Raw genomic sequence first — 15,067 nt, 5'->3', positions numbered from 1 at the left:
ATGGTGTCCATGGAAACAGAAGCCCAGAAACGAAATGCTCTCAGAGAAGGAATGTTTTACTCAAGTTACATACATAATGAATTGTGGAAACAGACGCTATTTTACTGGAAGAAAATAAACATTTTGAATACTATTTACTGGAGCTTATGAGCACTGCAAAAACTAGTTTTTTTTCTTCCTTTTGAAATAACTATTTGAGGCGGCTCATCTGGCACAGTAGAGGGCAATTTAACCAGCCGCTGGCTGGAAATGAGAAGGCTGATTACTATTATGGCTTCCAGTAGACTTTTGCAGTTTGTAGTTTCTTCGATTACATGATGTTACATGAAAGACCTAAATTATGTACCTATGTTTGATTTTTTTTTTAAATTAAGTTTCATTCCTAAAATTCTAGGTGATCTTAAACTTTTGGCCATAGCTGTAAATACCACAATCAATTAAAACAAGTACAGAGCTTTGTTACCATTGTGTCCAGCAGACATATCAGCACATATTGCAATGGAGTGGTTTGAGATGTTTCTGATCAATAGTTCACATTAGAGGCCACATTCACATTAAAAGTGGACCTGTGACCTGTTGTACGTTACATGCAGCGTATTACAGCTATTGAAAAGAAAGATACCACAATACACAGTTTAGCATTCAACATTTGTCAAGTGGTAAATATCTGAGGTTTCTTACCGTCATTTCTTGTTATTTGATAAACTGATACAGTGTTGTGTTTTATTTCAGCTTATCTGACATTCTCCACATGTGTATATATATATATATATATATATATATAATATATATATATATATATTATATATATATATATAATATCGTAAAAAATAGTTCAGAAAATAGCATTATAAACAAACCCACCCAGTGTCTCACACAGTGTGGAGGTGGCCACTTTACTACCAAAAAAGGGTCAGTTTGTCTTGTATGGTACCCATGATTGAAACACTCAGAGAATCACATGACACATATGATGTCAGTAAGCATTTAGTCTTCACAGAAACTAAAAAGTCTCATTATCACAATATGGCATATTACATGTAGGTAACAGGTCAAAGTGAAGGCAGCAAAGTTTCCATAACGCTGAGAAGTTAGCATCAGAAATGGTTAACTATATATCGGTGGTAGAGTAACAGTGGTGGCTCAATAAACTAGCACTGTTGTTGGTGCCTAGATAAGAGATTCAATAGCAAAATAAATATTCAAAAAAGTGATTTGCATTTAAGAGCTACATAAAAGAGAGTAGCAAAAATATGAGCTCATTGGTGGATTTTTCAATTCTTTTTGGTCAAAGAAACCCTGGACCATAATGCTATGCTCTGGTACGTACAGCAATGAAAAATCGAAAGAGCACAATCAGTTTGAGGCAAACATGAATACACCGAGCAAAATTGAATGTAAGCTCTGTATGGTATGAAACAGCATATCTTAGGAGGTGTCTATGGGATATGATAAAACCACACTGCCTAAGGCTACCATAAATTATTAAAATCATAACCAATCCTTTTGTGAATCAAACAGCACAAATCTATCTATCGACAGCAATATGCATACATGTTATTTTAGTATACGTCTACCTATCGTAATCTGCCCATCAGCTGTCTGTCCAGCCATTATATACACTATCATATCTGCAATCTGCATTCTGAAAAATGTCACACACAGCTATCTTGACATTTAGTCAGGCACGGTGGCCAAAATGTACTTAAACCATAGAGACTTGAAAAATCGTGTTGGTTGTTTACATCTCTCTAGCCTCTTCCGTGCATGCATTATGTGAGATGACACTCAGGTCCCACTGCTTACAAAAGGTATCAACATCTGCTCTGCCAAGGAGCAACACTAGATATCATAAAGTAATCACCAACGGCATCCAGGGTCCCCAAACGGATTATCTTAGAGGTCAGCTCTTCTCTTATTTATTCCCTATCCTTTACCCAGGCTGTTCATTTTTCAATACAAATGCACACCTACTGTAACCAGAGACTCATTTAAAATACCATAATATTGTGACAGCAGTGAATGTCACTCTCTTGTTATGTTTGCTTTTATAAAACAGAATATAAAATGAATAGCAGTTATTAAACTTGGCAGCTGGTGTAGACCATAGGGATGGCTGGTTCAATATTGTATGAAGAAAGTAGTCTGCTTGAAAAAAAAAAAAAAAAAAAAAAAAAAGTACAGTGGTTTGTTGTCTATGTCTAGTTATAGAACAAGAATGAACACAGCTGTTATTATGCAAAAACAATTTTTAGAGCATGTCTTTTGAGATGCTGTGCATAGGGTGGAAGGTTAATGGTCATGCCAAAATGTAGCTTAAATATGGAAGTCATTTTTGGCTTACTACAGGGAATTAGTCTTGGGAAAAACCTGGCACAATATTTTCTCATGGATCACAAGTGGCTACAAGAACATGGAATAGAAGCTATCCGCTGTATTTAGCATTTATGCATATCTTGACCTAATTTCCCCCACATAACACAAGTAGACCAGTTAAAATACCTGCAGCATATTGAGCAGCAGACTCCTGAACTTGGTCCCCTCCACCATGAACAGGGCCATCTTGTCGCAGAGTTTGGCGGCGGTAGAAGCAAAGCTGCGGTCCGTGGCAGCCTTTTGGTAGATGGTCTTGACGATCTCGGACAGCATTTCCTCCGAGTTGGTTGAGTTCTGGGCCTCCTCCATGAACGTAGTGAGCTTGGAGTCCACGCCACTGCTGTTGTTCCGCATGCTGTTCAGGATCTCGATCAGCTTGTCCATGCGGTTTTTCTGAGGGTTGGTGGTCTCCACCAAGACTTCATCCTGTGATCGTTACAGCAGACAAGGCATGAATGAAAGAAACATTTTAAAAAAAGGTTTGGTATAAAAGTGTGCTAAACCGGACAGAAAGCAGCACATTTTTTATTCTAGTCATGTTCATTTCATACCCACTGGTATGAAAGAGCAACTGCTAAAATAAGTGTTAGGTTGAGAGCTGGTGATGTCACAATGGATTTTTTTTTTTTTTTTTTTTTCTTTGGAAAGGGTAAAAGATGGGAGTCGTGGGTTATAATTGGAGGATATCTTAGGTTGTTTTTTGTCATCCTAAAGCATGTTTTACCCAGTAAGTTAGCTTTTCTCCATCAATGTGGTTTACACTAACATGACAGTAAAAAGTTCAGTTGACCCCTTTGCACACCTGCTTTGGAACAATATCATGGTGGTGCCATGTGACAGGAATGAAAGTTCCAGGACAACCACCATTTGGATATAGGGGGCGCTGTAGCCGATGCATGCAAGTGTCATTGCATTAACTAAATAGAGCCACAATCTGAAGGGTTTCCCTATCCTTTTCAAAATATCTTGTTACATATAACTTTTTTAACCACTTTGTACAATGCTATATGGTTTATCTGATATTTAACAAACACAGTAAACTCACAATAGCCCACGATGACATTAAACATTTCATACGGTCCCCTTCCTATGTCAGCAGAGAGCAAAACAAGGAGAGACCACTTATTTATTTGAAAAAATAAAAAATAAGACCTAACAGTGGAAATACCTTTTGTTTTAGCCTTCTTCGCAGCCTCTCTTTGGAAGACTGAAGCAAGTTGACTTTGTGTCCGTCTGTGAGGCTGCTCTTGCGTTTCACCTCCGAGTTTGCCGGGGCAGACCCCTCTGGTTGGCTGTTGTCCAACTCGGCTTCCGGCTTAGTCCACAGGCCAGCCGAGGGGAGCTCCTCTGTCCTCACATTCTCAGAGTCTTTGGTGTTTCTGTTGGGGGTGTCCTTTTCACTACCACAACCGGGCGCTGGCTGGTGCTTCTGGTTGTGGTGCCAGCGGCGGTTCTGGCTATAGCCATGGTGCGAGGAGCCCTGTCTCCCTGAAGGGTGTGAGGCCTGTCCCTGGTATGGCCGGGGATGCTCCCGGTTGTGTTTAGTGTTGCTCTGTGGATACTCTTGGTGCTGCAGCTGTTGTTGCTGTTGCTGTGGTGGCTGCTGCTGTTGAGGGTGCTGGGCTTTGTTTCCACCTGGAAGTCTCTGTTGTTTCCTACAAGAAGAGCAGGTGTCATTTACCAACAGCACAACACGTGAACCTAGCACCCACAGTTCATAGAAGGCCTCTAAAAAGCAACAGCAGCTCTCTTCCAGTACTGAAAGGCTAATGCTTGCAAGTTCCTAGGGAGCATTCTATTGGCATTCTATAGGGTACTTTGTTTTAGCCCGGTGTCAAAATGGAGACAAGCTTCTTTTCTTTGAGTGTTGTAAAAAAAAAAAAAAAAAAAAAAAAAATTAACTGGTCACCATGGGTAGAACTCACAAGACCTGTACTCACTTCTTCCATGCGTGTCAACACTTAACACCTCATAAACAGGATTAGCCAAAACGTAGCTGATGTCACAATCATGTCTTCAGTGTAGCCTCATTTAAAATAACTGCAAGAAAGTACTTCCAGTTCCTTAAGCAAGGTCTGTTGCAGAGCAGTCTATCTCTGAATTTCATATGCCTTGTGTGACCAAAAGGATGAGCCTTTTTTTGCAGCGTATTATAATCCAATGTCTCTTGTTAAAAGCTTTGCATGAACCCAAAAGTCATTACCGGTGAAGCCCCAAAGACCAATCAAGCTGCAAACTCTTGAAGCAGCATGTCTCAAAGAGCAGTTCTACCCCAAATCGCGTGGCACTACAGTGCTATTGTTACTGTAACAAACAACCAAACTCACTCTCATCATCTTCATTAAGGTCTGGAAGTGTACCACTTAAGTCCTGTAGTTAAGGACTTTAAAAAATATATATATATTGTTGTTAATATTATTATTATTAATATGATGATGATGATGCAGTACTGCAACCACTTTAAAATCATACGGGGACCCAAAACGTAACAAAAAATAGTTAAATTATGATAATTATGATTATTCTGCAGAACAGTAATCACCTGTACTGCCTGCTTAAATAACTGAACATGTTTTATTATTTATGCTGCATTGTTTGAAATAGCAGTGACAATAACCTCAATAGATTCCTCTGGCACGCATTAAAATTTCATGCAAAAACACCTGGTTATAAGGCAAGGTCAACAATTCATGCCTGTCCAACGCATGTTCTTCTGAGTTGCAATAACAGAGAGGAAACCTATTCCAGCAGCACAATCACTCTGTTGCTGTGCACATCTATCGAAGTGCTGTTCAAAAGGAAAACTTGATGAAATAGCTCAGAGGCCTGCATGCACTCTCATGCGGGTAGCAAGCTGTCGTGGCCCAGCTTTTCTAAATTAAGTGTTTCATTCAGCAAAGGCAGTGTGAAATTTGAATGATACCCCTTTGTCCCTATAAGACCATCCTGATACCAGAGATAATAGAAGTCACCTGGAATAACGTGTGCAATAATGTGTGGCACGATTGATCAAATTTCACTAAAATCTCAATCTACTTCCTAATTGTATTCTGAATGTATTTAGTGCATAAACAAAGAGCAATAGTTCTGGCTTTGAAAGCTGGACAATCCTTTTCAATCACAAAGCAAATGTGCCGTCACCATTGCATTTGTTATGGTATTACTTGGTATTTTATGCTTGTCGAGGCTTGGCGACTTATTCTTGTCTGGCAAAACAAATACCAGTGTTTTACCAGAAATAATATATACTAGTAGGCATTTATGTCAACTGCAACGATCATTGATCAAAACTAGATTTTATTATTCATTGTTAGTACATGCCTATTGAAAATGATAATGAAAAATCTATTCAATAAAAGGGAAGTAAAATAGTAGAAAATCCATCCTCCGTTTAGTCTGCATGTGACTGCTGTCCTTATCGGACAAACCCCAATCCAATTCTGATATAGCTAGCCTGTGCTAAAAAGAGGACCTTCATATAAACAGATCTGTTAAGCATTTCTAAACATTATTATTACTTTTTTAAGTGCTTACTGTCAGAGTTTGAATTAATTTCATGGAATAAATATAGAATGTCACCCCTTGACGAAAATGCCCTAATGATGCTGATACTAATTTGAAATAAAGAATGTCCTTTACTCTCATCACAATAGGACAGGATAATTCTAGATATATGAAACCTCTAAATAATACATTAAGGAATTTGTATTGTGTGTTTTTAAGTAGGGGCTGGGTCTTGCTAGTCCCATGTCAGTGATGGTATTTAAGATACTGTATATGAAATGAGTCCCCTCTGAAAGTGTACACACCCCACTCTGTCCTTCTGCCCCATCTCCATTCTTTCTCTAGAATGCAAAGATCAAATGTAAATTAATGCACTGTCAAATACAGTATTCTGTACATACAAAAAGCTTTTTTCTTTTTAAATTGTGCTGCGAGTTCTAGACTAGTTACTAACTGTGAAAGCAACAGAGAGCGGCTGTGCATTAACTAGTCGAGAAGTGAATACTGAATTACAGCTTTGCTATTAAACATGTATTGTGAGTGAATGATATAATAGACACCTAAATAAAGTTGCATTTGGTGTCAGACAGATGGCCTATCATAAGGCTTTCTAAGCTGTTCCAAACATGTGTGGTAGTGTATTTTCCTATGTGAAGTTGCTGACCAGCTGCTCTTGATTTGTGCTACAGGAGAAAGCACTTGCTGTACCAGTTGATCAGTCGATGTACCGTCCCACCAGGCTACTGTAAAAACCCAAAGGAATTCTCATCACTTTAAAGTTAAACACTTTTATTTACAAGTTTGAACTTTAGACTGACAAGCCTAAAATAAGACATCCTAAACGCCTGAGCAAGGTATTCAACAACTTCATGCATGTTAGTGACCTCTGACCCTTCCCATCAATCCCGGGGAACATCTTTCATGCAGATGGTACCTTATCGACTGGCCTAACCATGGCGTCATGGCCCTTAAGAATGTTTTCCCAATAGTCAGTCAGAAGCCTTTAATGTTAACCTTTTAAAAAAAAAACAATGCTTGCAGGCACTTAGGCTTAAACTAAACAAGACAGAGACAGATATTTACGTGTTCCAACAACAGTTAAGTGAACATCAATAGTGTCTGCAATGAGATGTGGAGGACAGTTTAGGTGCACTTTAGCTTCTGCTAATGTTTAATAATCCCAATTACACAACTATATTGACACTGCCAAAAAGATTAAAATGTACTGACCCTACAGTACTTCAGCTCAAAATACAGTACAGTACCTTCAAAAGAAATAGCGAAAAAAATGTGTGAAGGTATGGATTAATTTAAAAACAGCTAACCAAAAATTGTGGAAGAAAAAAAAGCCTTACCTGCTAAAGTAAAATAATACAAAGTGTCTACAGAAAGCAACAGTACAGGTACTTGCCCTCTTCTATTTATCTCATGAATGATCAATAAAAATCAAAAAGCAGTGCAGTTATATTCTTCTGAACCAAAACTAAACGATGAATATACAGAGGCTTCAAATGACGTCAGGCGATTACTCAAAGCTGTGTATCTATTCAATATGTCTGTTTAATATTCTGTTAAACTGTGTAAAAAACAAATTGCCTCGCTCAGGCTGCAATCTGATGCTTTAAAGAAGAACTTGGTAGGGGTATGAAATGTATGTTAACTAATGTACAACACTCATTTTCTTGTTTAGGACCACTTTGATTTTGAATTAAACCAAAACATGATACTAACTCAGTTTGCTTTCAAACTATGGCGACTTTTTAAAAGTTTAAAGCAACCCCATGGCTTCAATAGAGCTCTGAAGTACATTCGGTGTACCCAGAGGCCTAATCCCCTGCTACACACTGCCTCTAGTGGTTAATAGAAATACATCAGTAAGAAATACGACACACATGTGGTAGATTGTCTTACATCCACTAGAGCTTGACCGAGGCTACTAGGTTGCTTTAAACTTTTGAGTTTTAAAAAGTCCGACTGATGTGATGATTGAAACTGTAAATTATACAAAAGTCAATTAAAAATAACAAGACATTAAGTAAGACATTTAGTCACAGAGGTCTTGCCGTCAAAGTTATCTTAATTGCTGTCAATCTCAGACACTTTCTGATGTCTACTTTTCCAAAGCCATTTGACTTTATCTTTGGAACCGCACATGAAGATATACATACCACTCTGGTGCCATGTAAGCATTTTTAATAATAGAGACCGGTAAGAGACCTGCTAAAGATAAAACCTTTTTCTATTACTATCTAAAATGATTTAATACTGTATGATGCTGCATTCAAATTACTATGGACAGAATATTAATGTGTGTAACGCAGTACTGCACTTTGTTTCAGCAAAGAGTAACTGTTGGTCATATATTTTAATAGTTAGTCCTGAAATGGACTAATAAGGAATTCAATCTGTTTGTCATTCAAATACACTCAGATACTCAGCTTTCTGGGAATGAGAGGGGATTCAGTGTTGCACATCAGAAGTCTTGTTCCAGTAATGCATTCATAAAATAACCATATAACCAATAGACCAATGTGATTAGGAAGTTAGCTGGCTTCACTGCAATGCTGTTGTGGAAAAACTGTTCATGTAAGAGTAAAGAAACTTGTCTACTAGGCACTAAATGATAGGGAAGGATTGGACCCCAATGGGTAACCAAGGGCACTATAGCTGATGTTATTGCAAAATTTATCTGGGTAACCATTTTCTCATATTGAGCGTCACGACAAGGTATTTAAATGTTTATGATAAATGTCTATGAAAGTGCAGTGGCAAGTCAAGTATTGCTAAGTGGTTCATTGGTTTAATGTAGTAATTACGTACCAGCAGAGCACAGAGGGTTCACAATAGGTCAAAGTTTAAATGAACTGGATTGAAATTAATCAGGACAGGATTGAGGTGCATTGATGGAGCTGGCTCCTTTAAAAATATCAATTCTGTAGTAATGTAAATAAGGTTGTGCCGATACTGTAATTTTCATACCGTGACGATAATATAAAAACATCGCGATATTCGATAATACCGTCATTTTCGGCTATAATGAACCTGGCCCCTAGACCCCAATAATAATAATAAAAAAGATAATGTGAGGTCTGTGAAGTGCAGGAACACTTGGAGTAGGAGTGGCTGTGTGTCACATCGGTCGAACAGCCTATGGGGGACAGGCATGGACCACAGGAGCTGCTGGTGATTGGACGAGGTGGGACTAGCTGGGTCTAAAAACAAGGGGAGTGTTTGTTGTTGTTGTGAAGCAGAGAGAGAAGCGAATAAACAGAGACAGAATAGTTCCACAGCGACCTGTTAATTGTTAGTTTAACATTGGCAGATTATCTTTGATCATGTATTAGTTAATAAATATCGAGTTAGGCCCTGAATCGACTGAAGGCTCATTCTTACTGCATGAAGGATTCTTCTTACAATATACACACAGTGTCAACATCTCAGTCTGTACGCACGTGATGCCACCTCACAGTGAAGTCAACTGTTTTGTCTTAAGAATGTGTATGTAACTATGCCTCTGAAATGAACATCATTTTATGTTGCAACAAATCTGGAAACTATATTGATCGTTTGAAAAAAAAAAAAGAGTAACGCACGCATAGCTCTGCCATGAATATAGGTTGTCAAAAAGCACTGTTTTTTGGCTTGTTCAGCAACCACGCGGCAATGCAAAATTGATTAAATAAATAACAAAAAAAAAAAAAAAAAAACCAAGGATCTGAATAACTTCTCTTTCATGTCAAACTTTTCATGTCGGATTGATGTGGAGTAAAAGATCAATCTGAGATTCTTGCATGTTGGATTAAGATTTGGTGCACTTCAAAACGAATCATGTCAGATTGATTTTAAATAGAAGTTCAGCTTCAATTCGGGATTTTTGCTTTTTCTACTGCGTCTTAATTCTTTCACGAATTAGATAAAAGCAGAATACTGCATTCATGAGACTAATAGGTACATGTAATTCTACTTTTATTCACTCTCATCTCATCATTAACTTACTCAACAGTTTACCGTTCATTTTCATTGCCTTTTCACTATAATGAACCCCTCGATATAACGAACAAAGGCTTGGACCCCAACAGGGTGTGCTGTACATCTACTCTCTCACTGAGAATGAGTTTCCCCACCAACACCACCACGTCCTGTGTTTTTTTTTGTTTTGTTTTTTATAATTCCCGGAGCATTTAGGGGATTGAAATAATACCTCCAGATCTTTAACCAGTCAGACTCTTTTCAAACCATTTAAAGCCTAGTTGTAAAACCTCTTAAAGGATCCTCACATTTGCCTTTTGTTTCTTCTTTTCAAGCAGCTGTAATGGTTTTGCTTCCTGATTTTCATTGAATGGGATTACAGTTGTCAGCCACAAATGCAGGGGGAGTAATTAAAGCAAAGGTTGTTTGCCTGCCTTACATATGGAACTGGAAACACGCAGACAGACACATGCAAATTCATGCATACTCAGTGAGGTAGAAAAAAATACAAATATAAACAGATGCATGCATGAAAGGAAACAATGCAGGCAAACTCAATCATAAAAGCACGTACAAGTCTGCATGTCAAGTGCTGTGAATTGCTGGATATACAAATTGGAAGTCAACATTAATGTACATCTGGAAGTGCAATGTTACTGATGATGGAGCAGTCATTTCTAAAACTCACTGCAACTGATCCAAAACATCCCTTACTCATCTACCATTATACAGTAAATGACCATTCCTTATACCAAGACCTCATATATTGATTGAAAAAATATTTATAAAAATGTGTCCGATTTTGTTGACTAATGTAGAATGTGGAAGGCTACTCTGGCAATAGCTTACAATAACAAAACAGAGCTGTCTCCTTAGGGACTTGCCTTTCTGATAGCAAGTGACCAATAAAAGAAAGTCAGTTACAGTAAACACATGGTTAAAATTGATGGATTGTACATTTTAGTATATAGTAGAAAGGTGCCTTATTTTAATGCATGCACGTCCTTAAGCTAATTCAGGAGACGATTATAACTATTAAATTGTATGAAACTCTCAATAACAGTATTTTAACTGCTCCTGCAACTAAGCTTCTGTTTTTATACCGTGAAAGTAAAATAAGGTCTTAAATTCATTTAATATTAGATTACTCTACAAGTGAAACTGACAACTATAAATGGAATCTTTGTAAATGTTTTGTCTAACAGGTTATGCGGTTTTATTAGGAAAAAAAAAAAAAAACAACACATATCATGCAGTTCAAAAGCAATAACACCCTCACAGGATTAGCTATCTTTGGAAGTTAGAGAAATAGAGCACCCTCTAGTCCAGATGTATACTAGCAATTAAACTGCCTTTCTATATTTATAAGTATCTTTCTATTTATCTGAACACATACAAAAGTTATACATTTAATGACAAGGAATGCAGAGGGACAAACCTGATCTCGACAATTGGTATAAAAATTCCAAGCAGTGTAGAAATAAATCAAATGGATGAAATGCTAGAATAAAGCTCTCCAGAAAATAAGTATCATTTTTGCGAGAAAAAAAGGGAATGTTTCCTGAATAGAGGCTGTGCTGTAAGAGCACATTCCTGTAAATCAAGACTAGTTCCATACTAGTTGACATGTCGGCTAAATTCAAAACATATGCACGCTTACAAAAACAGCCAACCTCGTGGGCACAGTTTCAGGTTGCTAGTAAAGTACTGATAAACTACACAGCTTTATCACCCTCTCTCTCTCTGTATATGCACTTCATATATTACAATGTACTTCCAATTCATTTAATACAAAATGGACCACAGGTTAACCCTATAATATTTATTTAATTTATTTATGTAACTAGTCTTTTTAGTTTGTCAGTTTTGTGTACCAGACATTAGTTGGCAAAAAAAAAGTCTTGACTATGAAAATGTTGGATTTTAAACCTGTATTGTAAACACAATACACAAAAGACGGTGACTAAGTACTGTGTTGTATGTTAACCATTTGGTTATTACAGGGTTAAAAAGCCACAAAACTGCTTCTGAATTCACCTTTACTGTTAATTCTCCCCAGGACATCTAAAAACCTTGATTTTGGTCGTTATTTTATATAAAGTAAGCTTTGTCTACTTTTTCAAGCTTACACTTGTATGACATATCCTGTTGATCACAACAGAAAAGAACCTCTTTATCTACTTTTCCCCATATTCTAAAGGTGTGGATTTTCATTTTCTTTGGGATTAAATAAATAATGCAGTGAACAGAATAGTCAAAATGACATCAGAGACCTAGTAAGAAGTACCATTCAACCTCACTTTTTCTATTACATTCATTCAACACATCAAGCATAGGCACTTGATAGAGTCATTCATATCTTTAATAGACACCCTCTCTACTAGCTAGTTTTTTTTTTTTTTATTCTCATTTCCCCTTTCTGTCTGGGTCTGCTTTGGCCCCAGAGGGGATAACATGCTAAAGATATACATTTTAGTGTGATTAGGATGCCCAGGGTGTGCTTTTTAAAAACATCTGATTAGAGTTTGGTTAAATGATTTAGATCTTGTAAAGTGCTCTGGTTGCCACCAATCAGATCAATGGACCCATGATTAACACCTGGTGCTATTCAGAGCATAAAACTAATTGCTTGAACCCAGTAATCACTGCTAAAAGTTGTGCAGTGAACACACTTTGCACTGTATTGTAACCACCCAGTAGGGTATATTTGATATTCCCTCCATGTACACTGTTTTGTAAAATGCAAATCGAATCTCTGCTTTCCAATTAGGATAAAGCATAACTCTCAAAAGAGTCTTTAGATCTCTGTTTTTGTTATCTAAATGCAAATGAGTCAGAACAAGCACAGTGCAGAATGATGAAACTTTAATTTTAACTGACACGACCCAGACAAATATTTTTGTGACTCGATATTTTTCTACTGGAGATAAGTTTATACACAGCCTTTTTGACTTTACTTTTAAAAGTAATAATGGCTTCTTAACCGTGTGCACTGCTTGTAAAATGCATTCATGGGTTGACTGAAGAATACAGCGGTTCCATAGCGGCTAAACTAACAACAGTAATGATAACAACTACAAGTAACGTAAGTTAAAGTATTTATTTGGACTTTGAGTTGATGTACAGTAAATTAATTAAATACAGCAGTGAGTCATACATAATACGAACAATTGACAACATCAAGCAGAAATAAATACTGTTACTTCACCCTGTGCAAAAAAGTAGTTTCTCATGTGTGGTCCAAAATAAACCATTTCTTAGTTCTTGCTTTCAATACTGTATCTATTTTAAAATTGCTGATGTTTCTGAAATTATTACACTCAATATAAAATATCTGTATATAACAATTATTATTATTATTGCTCAAGCAATAATGAATAATGTACAAATGGCTGTGGAGTCTTTAACTCCTTCAAAACTGTAGAACACTATAGAGGTCTACGAGGCTTTTCTAGTATAAAATACATAAAAAACACAAGAAAACGATATATACACGTGCCTATGTACTTTAAGGAAATGTTTTGTTCAGTTACAACGCTTCAAATTCACGGACACCTTTGGTGTGAAAGCAACTAGAGAACGTCAAAATACGATGGACTGACGCTTTCACGCGACATGCTTGGTGGAAAAAGATCTTAGAAAATCAGAAAGCGAACCTTTAGAGTACATTTGGTTTGTAGTTTATATTTTTGGGGTTGGACACATGGAGAAGAATCTTGGACCTTTGATGGACAAGAAAAGAAATATAATTTTTAGATACAGTAGTGAAACTTGAAGGTGGTTCAATTGAGACTGACCTCTTCTGTAAACCTACTGACATGCACCAGTATTTACACATGTCCTCTGCACATCCAATACACACTAAAAGGGCAAACCCAAAGGATCTAGGAATAAGAATATTAAGAATACGCTCAAAACAAAGTGACTATGTAAAACAAAGAAATGTATTAAAAACAAATCTTAAAAAAAGAGGATGCAAAGAAAAAATAGAGATGGAGTTAAGTGGATAGACTAAAAAGAGATGATCTACTAGATTATAAAAAGAGATAAAAAAAAAAGTCAAGAGTCTCATTAGTAATGACTTACTCTAAACTTTTGCCCAATATTTCTAAGATAGTTTGGAAACACTTGCGGATTCTACCTAATTCAGAAAAAATGAAAAAAAGTATTTAAGGCCCCAGTTGTAGCATTCAAAAGAGAAGCTAATTTAGGTGATATTTTAGTTCACAGTAAACATAAAAGAATAATTAACAGAAGAGGTTCTACAAATACTTGCACTAGTACATGTAAAGTGTGTAAATACATGGACAAAAGTAAAAATATAATTACACTTAAGAACATATAAAAACACATATTCACTAAAAACTAATACCTACTGTAAAAATAGCAATGTTGTTTATGGACTAGTCTGTGAAAAATGTTATGAAATAAAATATGTTGTAGAGACTGGAACAACTTTATATAAAATAATTCAGAACCACCTTTCATTAATTAGAAATAAAAAAAAATGAATGAACCATAAATGATGTAAAGTTTATAATATTAGAACAGCTAAAATTAGACAATGCAACATATAGAAGAATAAAAGAAAGTAAAAGGATAAATCAATGAACATGATTATGCCAGAGGGACTCAACAGAAAAGAATGAACTAATTAATTCCAATAAATATATAAAAGTTAAAAATAATTAAATAACAAAAATTAATTCAAAAGTTGTGCATGCTGATACGCTGGGGAGACCATATCAATCACTGTATGATAATATAAATGTAAGTTTATATAAAATAATGCTAATTAGAGTTAAAGATTTAAAGACATAAGTAAAAATGATGTCACAATTAATAGAACACCATTACGTCACATAAGAATAAATCACGGATTTGAATATAAACAATAACAAGTAGTTGTCATGCGGTCAAACACCTATAAATACCTTCAATGTTTTGATTCAAACACAGGCTCCTTTGAGAAAGATATGCAGAACATATCGTAACATTGGACAGCTGGCTCTTTGAGCTAATATAATATATACAGTGAAACAACGTACTGCCTTGGGACTGTAAAAACAGTATGTTATAACCGAGGTATGTAATAACCAGATACATGCACTTACCCGCCAAATCAGCACAAAAATCAAAACCTAGTAAAGCACTAATGGATTAATGTACATATGCAATGTATGTAGTATAAAGGTTTATTACAGAAGAAACAATATAA

At 36.3% G+C, this 15,067-nt stretch overlaps 1 protein-coding gene across 6 annotated transcripts in view; it reads right to left on the bottom strand.

The window, feature by feature from the left end:
- Window positions 1-15,067, bottom strand: part of ctif (CBP80/20-dependent translation initiation factor) — a 153,847-nt gene that overhangs the window by 45,420 nt on the left and 93,360 nt on the right. For all 6 annotated transcript variants that reach the window (XM_041247598.1, XM_041247608.1, XM_041247627.1 and 3 more), the window contains 2 exons: window positions 3,545-4,031; window positions 2,503-2,802 (listed from right to left, as the gene is read on the bottom strand). In XM_041247598.1, the coding sequence (XP_041103532.1) occupies window positions 2,503-2,802; window positions 3,545-4,031 (787 nt within the window). The remainder of the gene's footprint in view (window positions 1-2,502; window positions 2,803-3,544; window positions 4,032-15,067) is intronic.

This window comes from Polyodon spathula, chromosome 1, assembly GCF_017654505.1.
Source record: "Polyodon spathula isolate WHYD16114869_AA chromosome 1, ASM1765450v1, whole genome shotgun sequence".
Classification (NCBI taxonomy): domain Eukaryota; kingdom Metazoa; phylum Chordata; class Actinopteri; order Acipenseriformes; family Polyodontidae; genus Polyodon; species Polyodon spathula.
The sequence above is the reverse complement of the archived record's forward strand: the minus strand, read 5'-3'. Positions and strand labels throughout refer to the sequence as shown.